Source organism: Pinus tabuliformis, chromosome 5_2 (genome assembly GCF_031772625.1).
Source record: "Pinus tabuliformis cultivar Carrire ecotype Pingquan chromosome 5_2, CPIR1, whole genome shotgun sequence".
Lineage (NCBI taxonomy): Eukaryota > Viridiplantae > Streptophyta > Pinopsida > Pinales > Pinaceae > Pinus > Pinus tabuliformis.
The window spans coordinates 1,046,637,201-1,046,659,229 of record NC_142306.1 but is presented as its reverse complement, the minus strand read 5'-3'; the positions used below and the strand labels follow the sequence as shown (position 1 = coordinate 1,046,659,229).

General features: G+C 33.5%; 1 protein-coding gene and 1 pseudogene across 1 annotated transcript; both read right to left on the bottom strand.

Annotated features, from left to right (window-relative positions):
• Positions 1 to 4,467: 4,467 nt before the first annotated feature.
• LOC149162827 (alpha,alpha-trehalose-phosphate synthase [UDP-forming] 5 pseudogene) lies at positions 4,468 to 7,509 on the bottom strand (annotated as a pseudogene).
• Positions 7,510 to 9,774: 2,265 nt separating this feature from the next.
• LOC149162826 (uncharacterized) lies at positions 9,775 to 10,780 on the bottom strand. The gene has a single exon (XM_089435290.1). It carries the CDS (start codon positions 10,778 to 10,780, stop codon positions 10,052 to 10,054), a length of 729 nt encoding a protein of 242 aa, XP_089291416.1. The 3' UTR covers positions 9,775 to 10,051.
• Between the last annotated feature and the right edge of the window lie 11,249 nt (positions 10,781 to 22,029).

Genomic DNA, 22,029 nt, shown 5'->3' with positions numbered 1-22,029 from the left:
TGAAGGATTAGCTTACAAAGGTTGAGATACAATCAACTGGGATTGCGACTGTGGTAAAGTCTTAACAACAAGCGTAGTAGGTATGGATGAAACAAGTCGTATTGGTTTTGATGAATACACAAGCCTTGGTTGAACAGGCATGGTAGGCTGCCATTGACAAACAATCATTCCAGAATAAGTTGGACCTAAAGATGATGGTATATTGCCATATGGTGACCCTCCAGAGTATGGAGAATAAGCAGATTGGGCATATTTTTCTCCATATGGAGGTAATCTGGTGTTAAGTGGATACATTGGATGGTAACCAGATGGAGCAGCTTGATATTGACTTGATGGATCAAACTGTTGAGTATCCGTAAGTGAAGAAATAGGTAAAATTCTTGTGGACGACATGGGTAAAGACCATGGACTAGAAGAAACACCGAAGTGAGTTCCAGATAATGATTGGTAACCCAGTGGGATGGATGGACCACCATACAGATGTGACTCAGGTGTTGTGGTAAACATCAAAGATGTAGCAACAGTAGATGTTGTCACAGTTGTAACAGATGATACAGTCTGGGATGTTATTTCAACCATAATCAAATGACCCAATAAATGTCCTAATGAATCTACGAGAGTTTGAAAGTAAACAAGATCAAGACGAGTAGTATAAGTTAACCGAGGAAAAGAAGGATAAATACTTCAATAGCAATCAAACCGGGTGGAAGGATTTCACCATCAGGTTCATAAGAAATTTATGGTGTTTGACTCTGCGGAAAGGAGAAGTCTCAATAGTTACAGATGTCTGAAGATAAACTGTTCGATCTTTTTCCAGTACGGGAACAACTTTTGGTTGTTCAAATTTAGGATCCAAGTGTTTTGGTAAAAGAACAACAAGTTCAGGATGAATTTCTTGAACAACTTCTAGTTAAGGATCAACATTTTGTTGGACAACTTCAGTTACCATTTCACTAAGTTCACTTTCAGTGTCCTCAGGTAATTATAGAGGTTCCACTTCAGTAAGAGATAAACCAGTAATAGTAGGAGTAACTTGAATCGCAGTACGTACTAGTATAGGTGACTCTGGTAAATCAGATGAAGAACCAAAAGTTTGTGATGTATTGGACTCAGTTAAATGAGATCGCTTTCGCCGACTAGGTGTAGTTTCAGCCAGTAAAGGCGGTTTATTCGCTGTCCTACACGAACGATGGGGTAAAGGTTGATTTTCTTCCATGATTGCTGATTGATTTTATTATAAAAATAAATAAACAAAAGGAGGGTAATCTAGGAAAAATAATTACCAAGTAACTATGAACTGTAATATACCGCCTCAGAGGAGCCTAGGACTTAACATATGTGTAGGTAATCTCCTCGAATGTTATTTTCGGTGTATCACAATATACAAGGTGGCCGACTCAGTTACCTATGGATGGATAGCAACCTAATGTAGTCCTCCCAAATATACCCAAAAGTATGTGGAGGCCCAATTCGTATTAGCGTTGTCTAGTGTGAAACCGCACAGTGAGAGCATTCCCTTATACATTTTGTACTATAACACCGCTCGATATACCCGAAAGTACGTGGATGAGATATGAGATACTTACGTATGTGGAATGAGGTATCACACTTGGAATGTATCACAGACCGTTAGTGACAACTACTATGTTTAACGAAGCCGAAACATGTCTCTAGCCTAGACCTCTAAATATTATTCGTTAAGTTACAATGCTCCATTAGGTTAATTGAGATAAATTTTAGTTGATCTTGTTTAAAAGTTTGCCTTTCAGGTTCACCGCGTGATGTTTCTGAAACTCGTAGAATGCAACTAAGATGGGAAACATTCTTTTCATTTGATTTAAACAATGAAAACCGTAACTAAAAGGGATAGAGCAATCATAATCTTTAAACAAATAACATAGAGGACATCTAATGCAACTTTCCCTATACCATTCCTACATGCACACACAAACTTCTAAATTCATTATGCATGTTTTTCTTTTCATTCCTTTAATTTTTAGATGAAGATAAAGAAACTAAATACACAAATGATCAATAAATGCTTTTCACAAGAAACGAAGACTTTACGACAGTTTCTTTTTCAGAAAAATAAAGACTAATCAATGTAAACTAACCTTGGGATTGATTCGACAATGATAAAGAAAACATAAAGAAACATTGAACAAACAAAGCCAAAGTGGGCATGGAAAAGAAATGCTAATTTGGACTTTAGGGACAGAGAAACGTTGACCATTCAGCAAACAAGATGTGAAAAAATTCGGAAAAAATCAAGCAAAAAGATGGGCTTTTGGCTTGACAGGGACCAACGCAGCCCTGAGTGGGAGACAGTTCTCTAGGTTAAGGCTTCTCTGCAACGCACTGTTTTAAGAACAACAATGTGTTGATACCAGAGAGCACTATCAACACACAAATAAGCACACATTTTGACCAAACAAGCTTCAAAATGACTGAATATAGGTAAATGAACTCAGGCAAAGTCTATTGGTGCTGCTAAGACAAGGGATAACTACTAGGAATGATGGTCGTTCCCCAGTATGGTCGCTAATTTGTTATAAAGAATTTATACCTATGGATAATTATATCTCCCCTAAGTGGGTAGTTACACTTAGCACAACTGAAGTAACGATGTTTAACCTTTTCCTACAATAAACATATAAGATAAAAGAACCTACTAGTGATCCTTCGCTTCTTTTGATCTCCTTTGAGTTTCTCCCGTCTCTCCCGCTCAAATGGAATTCGCTCAATTGGCACCTGCCAACATAAATAGAAGACGACAACAATCAAATCATATGATCTATTTATCGTAAACAAATGGAATCAACAACATTTCAACATACATTCATCATATATATATAGACAAAAGTATTGGAAAAGGAACAAACAACATTATTGATTGATGGAAGGAGAAGTTACACCCAATGTGGTTCGATCTCATGTTACTCAGCCAGCTTAGTCCAAGCCCTCATCACACCAATAGCAACATCAATCTAGCAGCATAACATCACTTTGACAATGATTTTAAGTCTCTAAACCAACAATACTTCTCTATAATATCCAATCCCCTAGGCTCTATGATGGGAGGCCAATTTATAGATGAATGCAAGTGGTTTTGTCATTAATATGGCATTGAATGGTTTTCCATAATTGGATGATTAGTTTCCATGTTCAAAGGGATGAGAGGATAGAGGATTAGATGATCCAAGGCTATCCTAAGTCGAGCTCATCTTGATAGGATAGGAGTTGGGTTCCTTCTAGAAGGCTCTAGAAAGGAGGAATATACTTAGGATCCAATGAACATTTCAAGGATTCTCGCCCAGTGCAGGCTTGAGTGGGCTTAAGTGCTCTACAACGCAGCCTTGAATGGGGCTACCTACTCTGCAGAGCACTTACCCCTGACCAGGGGTGCACTGGTGACCCAAGGAAGCACTTCAGCGGGGTTTGAAGTCAAGGAACTCTCATGGATGAAAGCACCCAATGAGGTGCCATGTCTAGTGCATGTAGCAACTGAATTAGGGTTTGATAGACCCTATTTACACTAATCTGATCGTCAGGAGTGATGTACCCAAATAGACCTGTAAATGATGGGCTAGGCTTTCTTGGTTTACACCTTCGGCCTCCTGCTTGATATTTTTGGGAATCCAAGAAGACATAGATGGAGAAGAAGCAAAGGCATATGGGGCAATGAATTAAATGTATCGATAAGAGCTTTGATTACAAAATTTAAGAATTTAATGTATATATATAGGGATATGTTTTGGTTACTTAAATTTGGATTTTTTATAAGAGATCAAAGCTTACTAATCTGAAGCTTTTCAAAGAATAAAATGCCATACCTACATTGGAAATTAGAATTGAAGTTATTTTTCCCCAAATCTAGTTGGGTAGCATATGAATTTACTCCTACAACTGATAACATTGGGAGGGCATAGGATTCATCCTAGGTAGCCAATTTTCTAATGGAAACAATATGGATCATATTATTTCTAGGTTTAGGAATGGGATATAGAATTGTATTCCTGACACAACATTGAAGATAATGGTAACTGGATTTTTCACTGCCTTTGTCTCTCACAAATCAACTATCTCAACAAATTTGTGTTTCAAAAAAAATGGTTTTTTGACAACCTCCCTATTGAAAATGAACTTTGTTTCCATATTAAACAACTTAAGCCTTTAATAGAGGGTTGCTAGCCTCAAAAGCTATGAAAACAATTTGATGTCTGCTGCCTTAAAAGTCAAGCTGTGATCGAGACTTGAGGTCACTCTAGGTTTAAATTCAGTAGCATTCTCTAGGTTCAATGTTGATGTGTACTCCTTGGACTATTCAAATTTGCTGCCTTAAGTACAAAATCTATTCCCAAATGCATTGATGGGCTAGGCTTTCTTGGTCTAAACCTTCGGCCTTCTACTTGATATTTCTGGGAAGCCAAGAAGACGTAGATGGAAAAGAAGCAGACGCATATTAACTCATTTAAATTTGTAACAAAAAAGAACATGATACACACAATTATACAAAGACAAAGTTCTATGTAAGTTTGTACCTTTGTAGATAAGAGATTTGTATGAATCAAGACGCACCACTCTGAATCCCAATCCAAATCCTAAGCTATAGAATCGGCTTCGAGAGTGCTCTCTACAAGTTCTTTACAAGTGTCTTATGAAACTCTGGGCCCAAAAGGCGACATCATGAGTGTTGACATACCTAAAATGCTTTTCATGTCTCATTTGCTTCTCAGCATCTGGCATTGTAATGGCAATATTCATAGCATCAGATAAAGCTTCAATATTCCAGGGATTTACACGAATAGCTCCACTTAGAGGGGGGTAGCATCCAACAAACTCGGAAACTACCAACATACTTTCTATAGGTTATCAAATGTGATTCCAAATCTGGCATCTAGTTCTATAATACCTTGCCTGCAAACAATGTATTCATATGGGATCAAATTCATACCATCCCGAACATTCTGCAATTGCATAATATGCAACCCTTTCATGCAACAAAACATGTCTCTACACCAATTCAACAGGTTGATATCTTTCAGTTCCGAATTACTCATTTATCCTTTCTAAGGTGACAGATATCTCCAACTGGATCTCCAAAACATCTCTACCTCGCTCGCGTGTAGGGTTGAGAATTTGCACCATGGCCAATTTACCAACCAATTATGGGTGCTGATACAGAAGTTTTTCCATTGCCAAAAGTTTCAACCCTATGCCCTTGAAAATTTGCATGTCATCAATCCCAAAAGCAGAATCTTGCCCTCATACTTTGCCTTCAACTCACTAATCCGTCAATCGGTATCAGCAAGCCTCAATACACCCTCAAGCTGACTCATATGTATGCCCACATGCATAATCTTGATCCCCACAGTGCACCCATAATACTGCAGCCCTATATACCCTCTCTTGGACTCATACTCCAATCCCAACATCCTACTGCAATAAGAAAGAAAGTACCTCGCATAATCGAATCTATGGAACCCAATCAGATCAACATTGAGTAGACCCCTCAGAATCTCTTCACGCACCGAGTGTGGTATATCTCATAGGAGGGAAATGGGTTCCAAAGGAAGAAGCACCTGGAAGTAGTGTCTAGCAAGGGTAATCCAGGTAGTGTCGATTAATGGCGAGGTTGATCCGTGTGACTATAATTTGTAATTAAATTTCTAACTAACTTAATACAAGTCAAATCAATAGGATGGGTGAAACTATTTTAATCATCTAACACCTAAATCAAGAGCCCATGAATGTACATGTACAGTGAGAGGGAAGTTGATTTTAGAGGAAAACGCCTTACAACGTATTATCCAATTATAATTTTAATTACATTTTATTAGTTCATGCACTAAATTATATAATATAAATTTTAATGTCCATGGGGCTTTGGATTGACAGTGAATGGGTGCAATGTTAAGGCACTCCTTGCGATTGGTCACTGGTTCAAATCCCCGTGGGTGCTTACCTACCAAAAGAAAATAATATAATTTTAATAAAAACAAATTCTAATTAAACCTTTTACAAGGTGAAGCTATATAGCTGAGATTTACTGACAGAAAATGGAGAGTTACTTGGATAGAGGCTCATTAGACCGTTCGTTTTACACGGTGAAGCTATTTAGTTGGCCATTTACTCGACCGAAAAATAAAAATTTACCTGTACAAAAAATCAGTTACAATACAATGTAACAATGCTATTTCAATAAAATCTAAATCAAAATATGGAAAGGTATTTGTGCCAACGACATCGAGGAGGAAATGAAGGATAAAAGAAAGATTATAGAAGTATGGATTATCAAAGATCGTTTCATTATGACACGAGGTGAATTTCTACAAAAAGATTCGATGTGTTTCATTAGGAGAATTGAGAGAACCAATGGTAAAACAGCTGCTTTTCTAAATAACACAAAAGTCAATGGGACGATTGTGTGGCTAAATCCATTGAACCAACACAGATCGTACAAAATGAATCTGAACTGCGGATTTTGAAAGATTTTAACCATAACTGTGAACCAGGGAGTTTGAGAGTTTTTAACAATGGGAGACTTGAGAGGATTGATGAAATAAAGTAGAACATTCAACAAGACATCATGCATAAAAGGACTTTCAATCTCAGTCGTAATTTGGCTGAAATTATTTTATCATTGAGGTTGTATTCAATCCAAAATACAAATGGGAATTTATCATTGAGCGTACCTTCCTGGGATGATATATTTATTTCGTTTCTCGGGGAGAAGAAACAGACAGAGACAGCTGTTGGATTGCTTTTTGCTAATAGGAAGTATTCATGTATGTATTTTTAGAGGAAATCTAACAATAACTACATTCTTCTTCACTTGAAGTGCAGTGTGTACTTCATATTTTTATTTTATGAAAAAATATGATACAAAATCTTCAAAATGAAATATTCTCTGGGTCACCTATTTGTTTTATTGCGTTTGAACAGTGTATTCCTCTGGTTATTCCTAACAAAAGCTCTAGGGATTTATCCATAAAGACGCTGTATACAGCTTAGCAAGGGTAGATGACGACAATGAGCACAACTCATGAGGATTGATTTGGGTTACAGTAGATGTGAAGTATGTAGATCATGCAACATATTTCTTCTACAAAGGGCCTTATAAATGGTTCCATCGATCTAGAGTCTCTGGGCAGCTAAATTGGCTAATGCTATACTGAAGTCTAATGATTGCAGGTTCAAAATTTTATATTTTACTTTGGTCCGGTGTTTGGGCAGTGTGGTTCGCTTACAAATTATACTGAATTATAGTAACAATGATGGAATCAACCCCCATGTGACAATGGTCGAATCTACCCCTGTGATAAGCCTGCCCAGTTGCCTCTTCCTCCAACCAACTGACAAGAAGAAAATGGAAGGAAGAAGTTCCATCTGCCCAGAGTAGGTACTTATAAGCTCTTTCAAACAATACCTGGGGCAGGTAAACACTGCATTGATGATTCGTACTGCACAGTACCTCGTATCGGAGCTGACAATCTTCAACAACGCCATGTGTTGTAGGGTGTGGGCTAAGTGTACTTCCCAGTTCCCACTACCTGGTATCTGAACTGACAATCTTCAAGACGCGAGTGGGTTTAGGGAACTCAAATTCAGGTGAAAGTGTGTTTGCTGACGAGGCGGGGAACCCAGGGGATGAGGATGACTGTGACAAAGCGTACTGCCCAATACCTTGCCTTAAAATGCTATAGAATTTATAGAAGGGAAGAAATTATTATCAACATGTATATACATAAGCTTTTTGATTGGGTAGTGAAACATAGTTTCCCTAAGTTTTGTATAAAGAGTTTTATTGAGCCTATTTTAAAGAGTGGAATAAAAGCATTACATATATTTATATGAACATTATGGTTAGTCATATTTTAGCCTAGTTGTAGTTGTATTGATTTTTTTTTTAAAGAAGATTATTATTTGGTTTGAAAGCTATGGTAAAAGAGCTAAAAGCCAAGAGATATCATTCACCAGTGAACCATCTTGTTACTCTTAATATTTTGTAATAATAAAATTAACCATTTTTTTTGTTGACTTGAGAAAAGTTTTTGACACAATTCCTAGAACAAAGTTAAGGAAGAGGATAGAAGAGATAATCGTTCCACTGGTTGGGGGTTGCTATGAAAAGGTTGTATGATAATGTTATTGCAAAGCTTAGGATGAAGGAGGGTTCATCCGAAGAAAATCAGAGTCAAACAAGGTTGTCCCTTATCCCCTACTTTTTTTGGCATATATATTGATAAGCTACATGAGTGTTTAGAGATACAGTTGTTGTTTGTCTTGCTCATTGGTATGGTCATAAATCTTTTCCTTTATGCTGACAACATTATTCTTTTCGCAAGGAGCCATTATGATCTCATCTCAGAAAGCAACTCACAATTCCTCAAGATTTCTACTTCAAGATGAATATGATTGTTAATACCAACAAAATTGAAGTCATGATAATTAAATTCAAAAAGACCACTTATGATGGTTTCATTTATGACAACATCTCCTTGGAGAAAGTTCCTTCATACGAATGTATGGGAATCTACATCAATCATAAGATCAATTGAAGTTATAACATTAAGAAAATGATAAATGGAGGTTGGAAAGCTTACTATGGGCTTGAAAACAATTGTAAGTTAACACATCTTTGGATTTGGGTTTTAAAAGAAGAGCCCCTACTTAAGACTCTCATCAGTATTGTTATTTTATATGGATATGAGGTTTGATTTTGCAATATATCTAAAGAGACGATGGAAGAAGATTCAACAAATCGTAAAACGATTTATAATCTGCAACCTCAAGATTAAAGGAAATACTCCCTACCCTATCCTCTTGACTGAAATAAACAATTTCTTCATTGAAATCATGGCTATGACTAGGTGCTTTATGTATAAGAAGAGGTTATACAACATGGACCTCAAAAGGTTTCCTTAAATTTCTTCTAACTCTAGCCAAAACCCCCACTTTCGACTGAAGCAAGGGTGGCACTAGAATGTTGAGTCTTGGTTGGACCATTGGAGAATAAAGTAGAATATCATCATTTTGTAGACTCTAGATGATATTAAAAATATTATTATTCCCAAATTTAAGGAAAAAATGTGGGGCAATAAAGAGCCCGAGTGAGAAAGGGAACTATTATATTATAAAGAGGCAAACAAGCCCAATCTCAACAGCCAAAATTATTTTTCTATATTTTTCTATCTTGACTAGTGTTAAGAAGAAAATGAACATTTCCAAGACAAGAACTAATTCTCATAAGTTTGAAAGTGAAATTGCCCATTAGAAATGAACATTGCCAATATAAGAACTAATTCTTATGAGCTTCAGAATGAAATTGGGCATTGGCCAATTCCCAAAAGAACATGAGATGAAAGAGTTTGTCACTTATGCTATTCTAAAAGCGTTGAAGATGAAAATCACTTAGATTGTCCATCTTATATCACTTAGATTGTCCATCTTATACTCATTTCAGTGTAAATTTTCAAAATATTTGTCACAATACTAACCTTCTTGACATTTTAAGCTAGTTAAACTATGATGATTTGGGAACCCTTCTCTTATATCATTTTTAGAATAGAAATAAAAATGTTAAAAAAATCTCATTATTCTCTTACTTTCTTTAGGGCCATATAAATCTTAGTAGACATTAATCATCATCTAATATCCGTATATAAATCACAATTATCTCTGAACTTGAAATTAAAAAATGTTTTATTCAATTTTTTCCAAAAAAAAATAAAAAATAAAAAATAAATATATTTAATCAAAATCTGTAAATTTAATCTTCTTTGAGATAAGTGCGAAAAAATTAACGGATTTATGCAAAGTTTATGTTGAGGGGACCAACTGATCAGGGACTTCGATCATGTCCAGCGATAACTATACAAACGAATACATAGACAGTTGGGTTATCAGTTCACATGTATTCACGTGAAAGCTTGCCTGTGGCTACTAGATGGTCCCGACGTCCAAACAAGCAAAGCTTCCGGGGTTGCCGAGGCCAAACGTCGCGGACGACAGGTTCCGACACCTGGGACTAGGTTGCACGCAGTACAGACTATATAGCGTTGGGAGAACTTGACGTCGAATCCCGCGAATTCTTCTTCGACTGCAAAAGGAACGTTGGCGAGAGGGGCGAAGCGGCGGGCTTCTCCACCTGGGTCCTCCTTTCCGCCTGCTCAGCGAGGCTCTCCGCCATGTGTCTGTACGCCAGGCTAATGGGAGACGCAGATCTGTAGTCCGCCCATGTCCAATCCATCGGAGTGAAGTCCATCAAGGGCGAGAACAGGATCGGGACTGGGGACAGGGGGAACAGATCGGAATTTAAACGTTGGGCGGAGGTAGGGCCGAGCGGAGGCGGAGCGAATTTCTTCAAGCGGCCGTTGGAAGCTGCGGGAGGTGCTGGCGTTGCGGGTTCGAAACCGTTCCCTGTGAGTTCCTGTACCCGCTCTCGAAAGCACGATCGGTGAATGTGGTAAACCTTGGGAGCCGGGCGGGGCGTGGACTTCTTGGTTATCTTGGATGAGCCTTTGCTCACGCTCAGCCGTTCCGCCATTCTCAACCTATATGCCCGCGCTTTGTCTTCCAGTTGCATAAGCTTTTCCAGGGTAGTAGAACCGTGTCCAACCTCGTTCGGCTCCGAATTAGAATTGGCTCGCCACAGAGCTACGGCGGCGGGCAGGGGGTACCATTTTATGGTGGAGTGTGCGCTCATCCCATTGACTTCATTGTCATGTGAGTACGTCTGAATGACAAAGTTGGTTGGTGTACGTCTTTTCAGGCACATCATCGAGAAGGTATGGTGTGTATCTTAAAACATGGGCGTCTGAGCGTTCGCGTCTCTTTTTTGTTTCCATTCGTACACAACGCAAGTTCGCAGAAAATACTCAGATCACAGCAAAGTGGGAAGTGGAACTGTTGCATCTGTGGGTTTTGACTTTTTCAGTTTCAATGGGTAAATATAATTTTGGATGGGATTGTTAATATATTTTGTTTGCATGGTATATATTACGCAATTTAAATTAGTGTAGTTATGGATAAACATCAATTAAGAATAAATATTAAAATATTTATTTTATGATACATCTTAATCATAATTATTAATTAATTTACAATTGTATTTTAATTCATTATATATGTGTTTTAATTAAAAAATTTTGTTTTCTATTTTATTATGGAAATTTTCAATTTATAAATGAGCCAATACTATAACTTATTAATACAACATGTTTCAAAAATCATAACTCACTTTAAGTTGAAAAAAATCACTACTCACTTTACATAACACTGCTTCATATCATTGTTTTTTTAATTAAACAATTTAATTAAAAAGAAAAAATAATATAATTACTTTGAAGATATGAAACTTTGATTTGTCTATACCATTAAGAATATCCCATGATGTTCTAGGGAAGTTAAATCTTTACTATCTACTTAATAATTATTGATAATTATATTAAAATTTTGGAAACCCTAAAATAGAGACATTTATTAATGTAATTATTTATTTTAATATTTTTAATAAAAATAACAATTATAAATTAATTTAATTATATTTTTTTAAAAATATTTTCAAGATGTAATTATATATATACTAAATTAATTATAAAGAAAAGTAATAAAAAGTAATTCATCAAAATAAGTAATGTGATTTTAATTTTGAAATTTAAAAATAAATTAATGAAAAGAAGTAATGTAATTTTTATAATTTTAATAAGAAAAATAATAAGGATGAGGTGCATTGCTAATTCACTCTATGATGTGAAGGTCACTAGAATTCTTTGGGCAAAAATCCAGTGGTGTTAAGGGCTTGTGTGGCCAAGGCACGATGCAATCCCCTCGGAAATGAAAATTTTAATCATAAAATCTCATTAATTATCTTTTGATAGATAATTATCTTTTAAATAAAGTTTCTAGAATTTTAGTTTAATAATCAATAATTATTATGTAAATGGTAGAGATGTAAGCTCCACATAATATTGTATAATGTTCATAGTAATATACACAAATAAAAAATTTTGTTCTTTTAATTAAATTGGTAAATTAAAAATAATTTCACATGAGCAAGTCACATATAAAGTGAGTTGTGATTTTTTTGGACATATAATATTGATGAACTTGATATTGAACTATGATATTATAATAAAAATTCTCAATAAATTAAAAATCTCCATAAAAATATGAGAGTACTGTTTTGATGCTTTAAAAAAATGTGCTTTAATACTTTTTATAGGTTAATACCTATTTACATTTAGTAACTATTTAATTATAAATATATGAGTATACCATTTTACTACGATTATAACTATTTAATTTATACATTTATAACTATTTAATTTACATGACTATACGAGTATACCATTTTTACTGCAATTTACAAATACATTTTAATTTTTTGAAATATTTATAACTCGAATGCAAATTAATGAACAGATTACAATAAATATATTATTGTGATATTTCAAGTCAAAAGCCGCCGCCGGGTTTGGTGATAGGAAAAGAGCTTTGACCAATAAAACGAAAGCGTTGAATATATTTTTTTAAATAGGAGAATAGTAAACAGGATTCTTAATATGGAAAAACGCAACGACTTTTTTTGCTGAAAAGACTGGATCTTTGAAAAATGAAACAAAACCATTGAATGTATTCTTTAAAGCGGAGACGAGGAAAGAAGGTTCTAATAAGTAATGCAATTACTTTTTGTTTCGCTAATTATATTTATATGTGAAGGCCTTTAGTGTCAATACTCCATATCCATATGAAAGGGTTATTAATTCTAGTGAAGTATTTGAAGTTTTAAATATAGTATTAGGTGGGGATAAATTATTTTTTGGAGTTTTTTTTTATAGAGGTCGAGGAATTGCTTGGATGGTCAAAAGTGGTTGGAATTTGGGTAATTTTTTTCAAAAAATCATGGAGTAGTGGTGTTTGAATCATGTTTTTGATGGTGGAAATAGATTCAGCACTATCAAAAACCTTTGAGGCACCCCAAATATTGAAGATTGACAGCGATAACTAAGATTTAGAAATTTTTTACCAGATTTTATCAAAATATGATGGGGTTTCTATGATTTTCAAGACAAAAAAAAACACTCTGATTAGACTACAACTTATTTTTTGTTAATATAATTTTGGAATAAATCTGTAAATAATTTTATTTAATTCCATTTTTCTTTATTAAATATGGTTTTAATTTTTTTTTTTTATTAAAAATTTTCCATTGAATATAAAAAATAATTTACTATTTAATAAATCATTACACAAAATAAAAATAAAAAGGATGTTAATATAGATGGATAGTAATGAGTTCAGGATTAAGTCTATGTATTATGAATCATCATTAAACTATTCTAAGTAGTCGTTACCAATAAGTGGTTAGCTTTTGTCTTTGGGATAGATTTAAGAATGCTATTTTAAGGATGTTATTAATAAGTAGGCGTATAAGTATGAGATACTTTTTCACACTTAACTTTTTAAGTGTTTTTAAGGTGCTTATTCCATTGACCATTTTTATTTCATTCAACATAAGTGATTATAGTTTTTTTATTGGGAGTTTTGGTGTTTTTTTATTCAACTTAAGATGGATGAGAATCTGTTAACTTTTTATTTTTTATTTTTTTATTGACCACTTAGATTGATTCTCAAGGGAATATGCTTAACATATACTTTATCTCAATGCTTATCTATTGTTGTAGTGTGTTACAAAGTTTATTAGGTTGCATTGACTTTTAATAAATTTAAAAAATTAGATTCCTATGGCTTCTTGCCCACCAATTTTCTATGGATCTGAGATTATTCCAATTCTAATAAGTTCATATTCTAATTCGATGGGGAAATTAATATATAAGATGATTTTAATTAGCAAAATAGTCTATTTTACAATAAGATGTGTAATTCCTTTTTTTCTAAGTTAAATTATATTCATGCCAGTGGCTCCCCACCCACCAATTTCCTAGAGATTTGAGATTAATCTAATTCTAATAAGTTCATATTCTAATTAGATGGGGAAATTAATATATAAACAAATTCTATTTATCAAAATGGTCATTTTACAATAAGATGTGTAATTTTTTATTTTTTTTCTCAAGTTAAAGTTGACACAACATTTTTATACATAGTTAATCAGGTAAATGTATGCATTGCTAAGACATTATTCGTGATGCAAAAGTTTTTTTTTGTTGCAATGGTTTTTTTTGTTATATTTATAAAGATTTAGGCTATATCAACCACATTAATATTTTTAATGTGGTTGTACTAGTGTAAATTGTGACTACCTTGATTTTGTAACCATAGTGATAATTTAATACCAATATTGTGGGGTCAAAATTTTCACATATTTTCTTAGGTCTTTTAATTTTTCATGTATTTTAATTATGTTTAATGGTAAAAGGCTAGATTCAATGTGAAAATAAATATTTATTTCTTAATAGTAATGGGTGAATCTGTAATAATATGAGCAAGACCTAGAAAATAGAACTTGTTAGCTTCCACTTGATCTATTGTTGTTTGAAAATTTATCGTGCAATTATTATTTCAAAAAATCTTTTATTATTTTCAAAAATCTAAATATAATCCAAAATAACATAACATAGAAAAAATTAAGGCTGTGGGAAAACTATAAGGGTTAAGTTTTGTATTTTCTATTTCATTTTAGAAATGATTTACTCAAATTCTATAAAATAAAATCAATTTGAATAACCAAATTCTAAATTTTATTAAAAGATTTCAATTAACCTCTTTCCTTCTCAAAATTCAGTGAAAGTCATTGGTTTCAACAAACATTAAACATCATCAATAGAAAAAGCTTACAAAATTCATAAAATTACAAATAGTTTTACAAAAATATCATTACATATATAATGAATCAATAAAACTCATCAAAATTATTACATTTAGTTTGAGTATCTAAAATTTTCCTTATTATCATTAAAAAAAACTTAAGTATCTTAGCAAAGTAATTTGTGAATGATAGTAGTCACTATGTAAGTTCTTAAAATTGTATTTTGTATTTTCTTTATAATATTATATTTTCCATTTTATACTTAATTAAATTTATATAAAACATTCTTTTAATAATTATATTATATAACAATTTTTTTATTATGTAAAACATTTTTTTAATAATTATATTATATAACAATTTGTTATTAATAAAAATGTAAATTTGATCATTTTCATCTATTTTAATCATCTTTCTTTCTAATTCATAATAAAATAAATTATATTATTTTTTATATTTATTCACCACAATTTATCTTTTTTTTGATTTACATATATTACACTCATCTCAATCTTAACCATATAAAGTTCTAAAAACCAATAATCTTTTCTTTAAATTATATAAATAAAAACACATTTATAAACTACCCCAACTATTATAAACTAATTTTATAAACAACAACCAAATGCGGAAAAGAAAACTTATCCATCACAAAATTTTAAATAAAACAGAAAAAAAAAATCATCAAACAAAATATGGACTTCCTAATCTAATCTAATCTAATTTAATTTAATTTATATATATATATATATATATATATATATATAAGGCCACTCCTCCTCATTTAAAAAAAAATTATTAAACCAAAAACAAATTAAGAAACAAAATATCGACTTCCTGATCCCTACCCACATATGGACCACAAAGAGGACAAATAAATCCACGCCTGCCCCGCCCCTACAAAAAAAAATGACATTACTCAGAATGGGCTTCAACAATTGCCAACCACATATTTCCTCATATCGTTTGGAAGCGACTTCAACAATTGCCAATCACATATTCACTCACCGGGAATATATTTCCCGTTCACGTTTGACCCACAGCCTATATTTTCGGTTCACAATTATCTCGAAAACAAAGAAAAAATCTATATGACAATGAAATCAAAGAATGTTTATGTAAGCCAGGGAAAATGAGTATTTTTTGGCGCTGGTTAGTAATGCTAGGATGAAGATAAATTGTTTTTTATCTTCATCCTAGCATTACTAACCAGCGCCAAAACCGGTTAAGCTTGTGGCTATCACAAAACCGAAATCTGCTGGTGGATGGGGTCTTCTCAACATGCGCATCTTTGGTAATGCTCTCCTATGTAAGTCTCTCCATCGTGGCTTGTTTGGGGATGGGCCGTGGAGCAGAATCATAAAAGGTAAATATCTAAGAGGAAGGGGCATCGAATACTGGTACAGGAGGAAGTCCATTGGTATAAGATGTGGATCCTCGATTTGGCAGAGCCTCAGGAAGGTTTAGCATTTATTTATGAAGTATTTAAGCTGGAATCTCTTCACAGGCTCTTGTATGTTCATTGGTTATGATTCTTGTTCATGTGCTCCGAACTTCTCTTTTCCTCTGCCGCTGGTCCTCTATCTTCACAGGATGGGATTTTTTACATGGGATTGCCTGATAAAGGAGTGGTCTGGATCTTTTCCGGTGTGGAAAGAAGGGGACGAATTGTTGCTGCCTCCTCCGATGGTCCCACTATGGAATTCGGCTAAAGCTAGTCTCAGCAATCTTGGTATCAAGCGATCGGGCACAAAAGACAGTCTCGTTTGGTGTATTAGTAGATCCAATCAGCATGCAAGCGTCAAGCTCATATATGCCGATCTGATCTCTGTCACGGGTGGGGGTTCTTTTCCGCTGTTCCCTTCCCGCTTCTGGAAGGCTTCTTGTCCTCTCAAAATGATCATCTTTTCCTGGCTGTTATACTGGAATAAAAATCTTTCTTGGGAAGTCTTTCAGAGAAAGAATTGGCAGGGGCCGAGCAGGTGTCCTATGTGCCACAATGATGTGGAATCAAACCTGCATATGTTCTTCAAATGCGCCTCGACCCTTAAAATCTGGTATGATTTGTCATTACTGTTCGGGTTTCCTTACATGATTTTTTCTTCTGTTCAGGTTGCTTTTTTATGGTGGAGCAGGCAGTCTCCATCCTTGAGGTCGCTGTTTATTACAACCTGTTGGTCTTTGTGGATCTGGCGAAATGCATATATTTTCCAAGATTCAAAGGATCCTCTACATGCTGTTCTTCATAAGATTTTGGCTTTCCATGAATCATCTCACCAATCTGCCCTCTCGCAAAATATACATGCTCCTTGACTCTGTGGTTGCATTTCTTCCGTCATCGATGGTTCTGCTGAGGGCTGTCTCTTTCCAGTTTTGTTACCTGTGGCATCATTGGACAAGCAGGCTAATTGATGTGGTTCATGGTTTATTTGCTATGATTCAGTTCTTCCAGTTTTGTTATTTGTACCATTTTTGGACAAGCGGGCTGTTATAATTGTGCTTCATGGCCTTGTCTCTGGTCGATAGATCTATCTGTCTTTTGTTAACAAGCAATAGTGGGGGGTTATTTCATAAAGCTCTTTCATCAGTCCTATGTTTTTCTATGTTGTCTTTTGTTAACAAGCAATAGTGGGGGGTTATTTCATAAAGCTCTTTCATCAGTCCTATGTTTTTCTATGTTCTCAGTCACAGGTTTTTGTGAACTATCTGCCTATTGATCCTCAGCATATTTGGGGGGTTTCTTCATAGCTCCTTCATCTGGTTCATGTACAAAAGACTTTTTATATTTTTCTTAATATAAATCTATCCTGGTTTTTTTCTTCTGAAAAAAAAAAACAAAAAAAAAAAAAAAAAAAAGAAGAAGAAGAAAAAAGAAGAAGAAGAAGAAAAGAAGATAAATTGTTTTTTGTTTATATGCTGAAAATTGGTAATTAAAATAAATAAATATTGGTGTTATTATATTTGTTATAGGGTTTTGTTTTTTTATAATTTAACATTAAGAATTTATTTTTTATTATTATTAAAATATATTTATTTGTAAGGTGATTAATTGGAGTTTTATTATGGGTTGTTTAGTAATTTTCATATTTATTAGTTACTAATTTTTTATTTTTAGTTTTATTTCTTTTTATTTAGTTTTTTTATTTTTTCTATTATTTCTATTTTTATGAATTATAAAATTTTCACAATATTTTCAATTTAATATGACTTATTATTATATTAAAAACATATTTTAATAAATTTAATTATAAACAATTATATATAAATAAAAATAAAACAGATATATATATTTTAATATAAACAATATTAGTTATACTATTCAACAATATAATATTTTATTAATTATTTTATTTTTGTGATGAAATATTTTTTGGTTTCATTATACTATATTTAAACTAAACTATATAACCCTTTAAAAAAAATTTATTAACCCTTTGAAAAAAAATTATTAACCTAAGCGACAGACCATATAACCTTTTCCATATCAAATAAGGTTAACACAAATCTGAAGTGACGTGGGCGGCATTATCACCGTGAATCTTGACAGTTGCGCTACCTCCCATTGTTTATGCTTTTACTTTTGAATCTTGACCGTTGAGCTACTTTTCATGCTTTACGTTTTTAGTTTTGAATATGCATAGCAAATTCAGAATTTTAAAACAACCCAAAACAGGTAGATGAAATAATTCAAATATATTATTTTAATATTTTTTTTTATCAATTTTAAAACAAACCCATCTAAGCATATTATTTAAAAAATGATAAATAAAACCATAACATTTCTGAACCGCACACTAAATTTTGATTTACTTTTTAAAAATTTAAAAATTACTAAATTTTGTGTATAAATTTTCAATACAATATTCTTATAATTTAAAAAGAACATCGAATAAATCACGTAAAAAAATAATCAATTTGACATATAATAATATAAATTTTGAAAAAGACAGCTAATTCTTAAATAGAGTATCACCACGATAATTACACAGCTGTCACATAAACTAGTGAAGGTAACCCACCTATATTGAAGTCAGGCTTCACCACAATGCGTGGTAGCCACAAAAGTCTTTTGGAACATTTGATGAAATCATTTCGAACTGAATTTCTGACCTTAAGATTTCCATTAAAATTTTGAGGTACTTCCCTATACATTTTCGAAGAAAACCATTATCGGGTTAAGGTGGCCAAGTTTGAAAATAAAACACCAACGTTTGCTTTCAAATGGAAAAGTGTTGAATTTCGCTTTATAAAACATTTTTCTAAATGTTTAGCTGCTTATGGAACCATAGCGTGACGTGCCCCATTGTATAATATAAGTTTTTCCAGCTAGGATGATAAGGGCATAAGGTACTTATTCTATTTGAGACATGCATTAATTGGCCTAAAGGAAAACATTTAATGACCCATGTTGTAAGAATGGAATTCTAGTGGATGATTCCATTTTTCATAATACAAAGATCAAGTACACTTACAAGGGGTTGATATTAGGAAGTTCCTAGTAGGATGAAAGTTGTTTTTCTACGATTTCTAACTCAGCTGAATTTATTATAGATGATGATGCATTATGAAATAGATTTTGCATATCAAGATTTTATGTTTTTTTTGTTTATTCTCTTGAATTTCACGAAAAGAAATAGATTTGTGTCCAACTTCCATTTTTAACTGAGAAGAAGTTATAGAATTACCTAAAGAATCAAAAGTTTGGCTCTAATACCAATTTGTCCCACTCAGAGGCTTCCTCTGACAGAGAATGAAGCTTGCAAATGAAAATTATTCTGGATTGAGCTACACGAACCTTCAGACAGATCCAATGCAAACACGTTTTTTTCAATGACGTCTTCCCTATATAAGCAAATTGCACTCGCAGATCCTAAGCGAACCTCAGACCTCAGACGAACTTCACTCAATCACATAAAGTTTATGCGCAGAGATATAACATGGAATGGAACTTCTTCTTTTTATTAAAGAAACTAGATATTATAGCAGATGGGTATTACAAACAGATCCAAAGATCAACAAGACACAAAACTATCTTAGGTGAAACCAAAGATTGAATGCAAAGGAATTTACCAGTTATACTAACTCATTATAAGCTAGGAACTAGAGGCTTCCTGGCCTGTTGCAAACTCTGTCTCTAAACTAGAGGCTTCCTGGCCCGTTGCAGACTCTGTCTCTGAACTAGAGTAGTCTAAACCAAAGGACTCTTTTCCTATGAAAGTATGGCCAGTTTAGGTTCTCACCAAGCTCACAGGTCCTGATGCGCAGTCTTCTCAAACTTTTGACTCCTAGACTCTTACACACTAAGCTCTCTCAATCTCTCCTAAACTCCCGATGCCCCAAAGGGTTCTCCTTCCCCTTATTTATAAGAAGTTGGGGATGGGGTGGGGACAAAAGTAATCCTATGCTACTATTGATACTCACTAGTGTCTTTTTCATAGATGATATGAGATGTGGGTCAAACTGCACCAATAATCGTAGAAGTTCTCCGAGTCTCAGAGAATCGTCCGGTAAAGTTTTATAATAATGACTTTTTGGGACAAGGAATCGTCCTAAAAGTATACAAAGTGGAGATGTAAGGCATCCCACAATACCTTTATTTACATAGTGGAGATATTATTGAAATCCCACGATACTACACTCATCGTCAGGTGACTAGACTTTTACATTATTTCACACAGTGGATTCTTTTATCATGCAAAACCCACGAGAAATGAATATATGTACAATAGTTATGTTCCCAACATATTTGTGCCAGGGAATCTTTGTTTGGCATATCTTCCACTGGTGTCCCATGCTTTAGAAAAGATGTGTCGAACTATCATGCGATTCCCAAGTACTATTTGATGCTTTATTTTCATAAAATCCTAAAGAATCCCATCATCTATGAATTTGTTTAAATCTACAACAATTTTACAAGGCTGGTGAAAGCAATCCATACATTCTTCACATGCTTGTCTGTAATCTGATTGGAAATAAATGGGGTCCATAGCAGTTTTGTTGATGTCGAACCATGTCCACCATTCTTTTAACCAGTCTGGTCAATGTAGTAGCTGAGTGACAAATAGTGATCCAAATTTTAAGAGAGTATAATAGGTACCATCTGGTTTTTCTCTGCAAAGTAGATTCCACCATAACTTTTTATATCCACAGAAATCATAAACAAAATCAAGAAAAATAAGTTTTGGATTGTGTTGAGGCCATAGGAGTCTATGGAATTTTTTATCTCTAGCTCTATTTATCACATAATATTTGTGGAAAATACTAAATTTGTTATTTTTATCTCCCCAAATTATGTTCCGGTCTTTGAAATGAAGGTTTAAGGTATCTTCTGCCAGATTTTCTACATGTCTAAAATGGTCAAAAACCATATCATGTATCCATTTGTTGGATTTTGGATAAACCTTTCATTCTGGGACCAAATGTTTTAGACCTCCATGAGGTTGGAGATTTGCATCTAAGACCTTAGTGTTTCGAAGCTTCCAAGTTGGTTTCCAAGAATTTATATAATCTTCCCACTTCATGGAGTCTGGAACAGGGAAAATATTAAGGATGAAAGTTTATCTTAAACTTTAGCAACCTTGACGAATCTTAATAGTCCCTAATTTCTAAATTTTAAAATGTTTGATGATAATTTTACAAAAATGTTTAGATTTATAATTATTTTATATTCGACAATGTATAACATTGATGATTTAAAGTTAAAATAATTTTGTACTATAAAATTTGGATGAATTCACTTTTAGAAAAATGGAAATTGGCGAATCACGTTTTTTGAAAAAGCATGGAATATTAGCCCACCCGCGAATATTAGCCCCTAAAATTTTCCCTGGTCTGGAATTTCTCTGAGAGTTTCATGACTAAGAACAGGATCCCATTCAGTTACTATAACCATTAGATGGGATTGTTCTTGAATATTTTCTCTACTGAGAAAATCAGGAATACAATTTTTACTGCCCTTGATGTGTTCAATTTCAAAATCAAAGTTTGTGAAGAGAGCTTGCCATCGCACAAACTTTGAATCTCCTGGTTTCTTGATGTCTTTGGTTAACACCTTCATGGCTGAAGCATCAGTTCTGAGAATAAATCTTTTGTTTACTAGGTGTATATCAAATTTATCAATGCAATTCCAGGTAACCTTTACTTCTTTCTCAATAGTTGAATAGTTTTTCTCTGTAGGATTCCATACACCTGAGGCAAATTGGATAATTTGTTCTTGATCTTCTTTGATTTTCTTAAGGACTCCTCCCCATCCTATG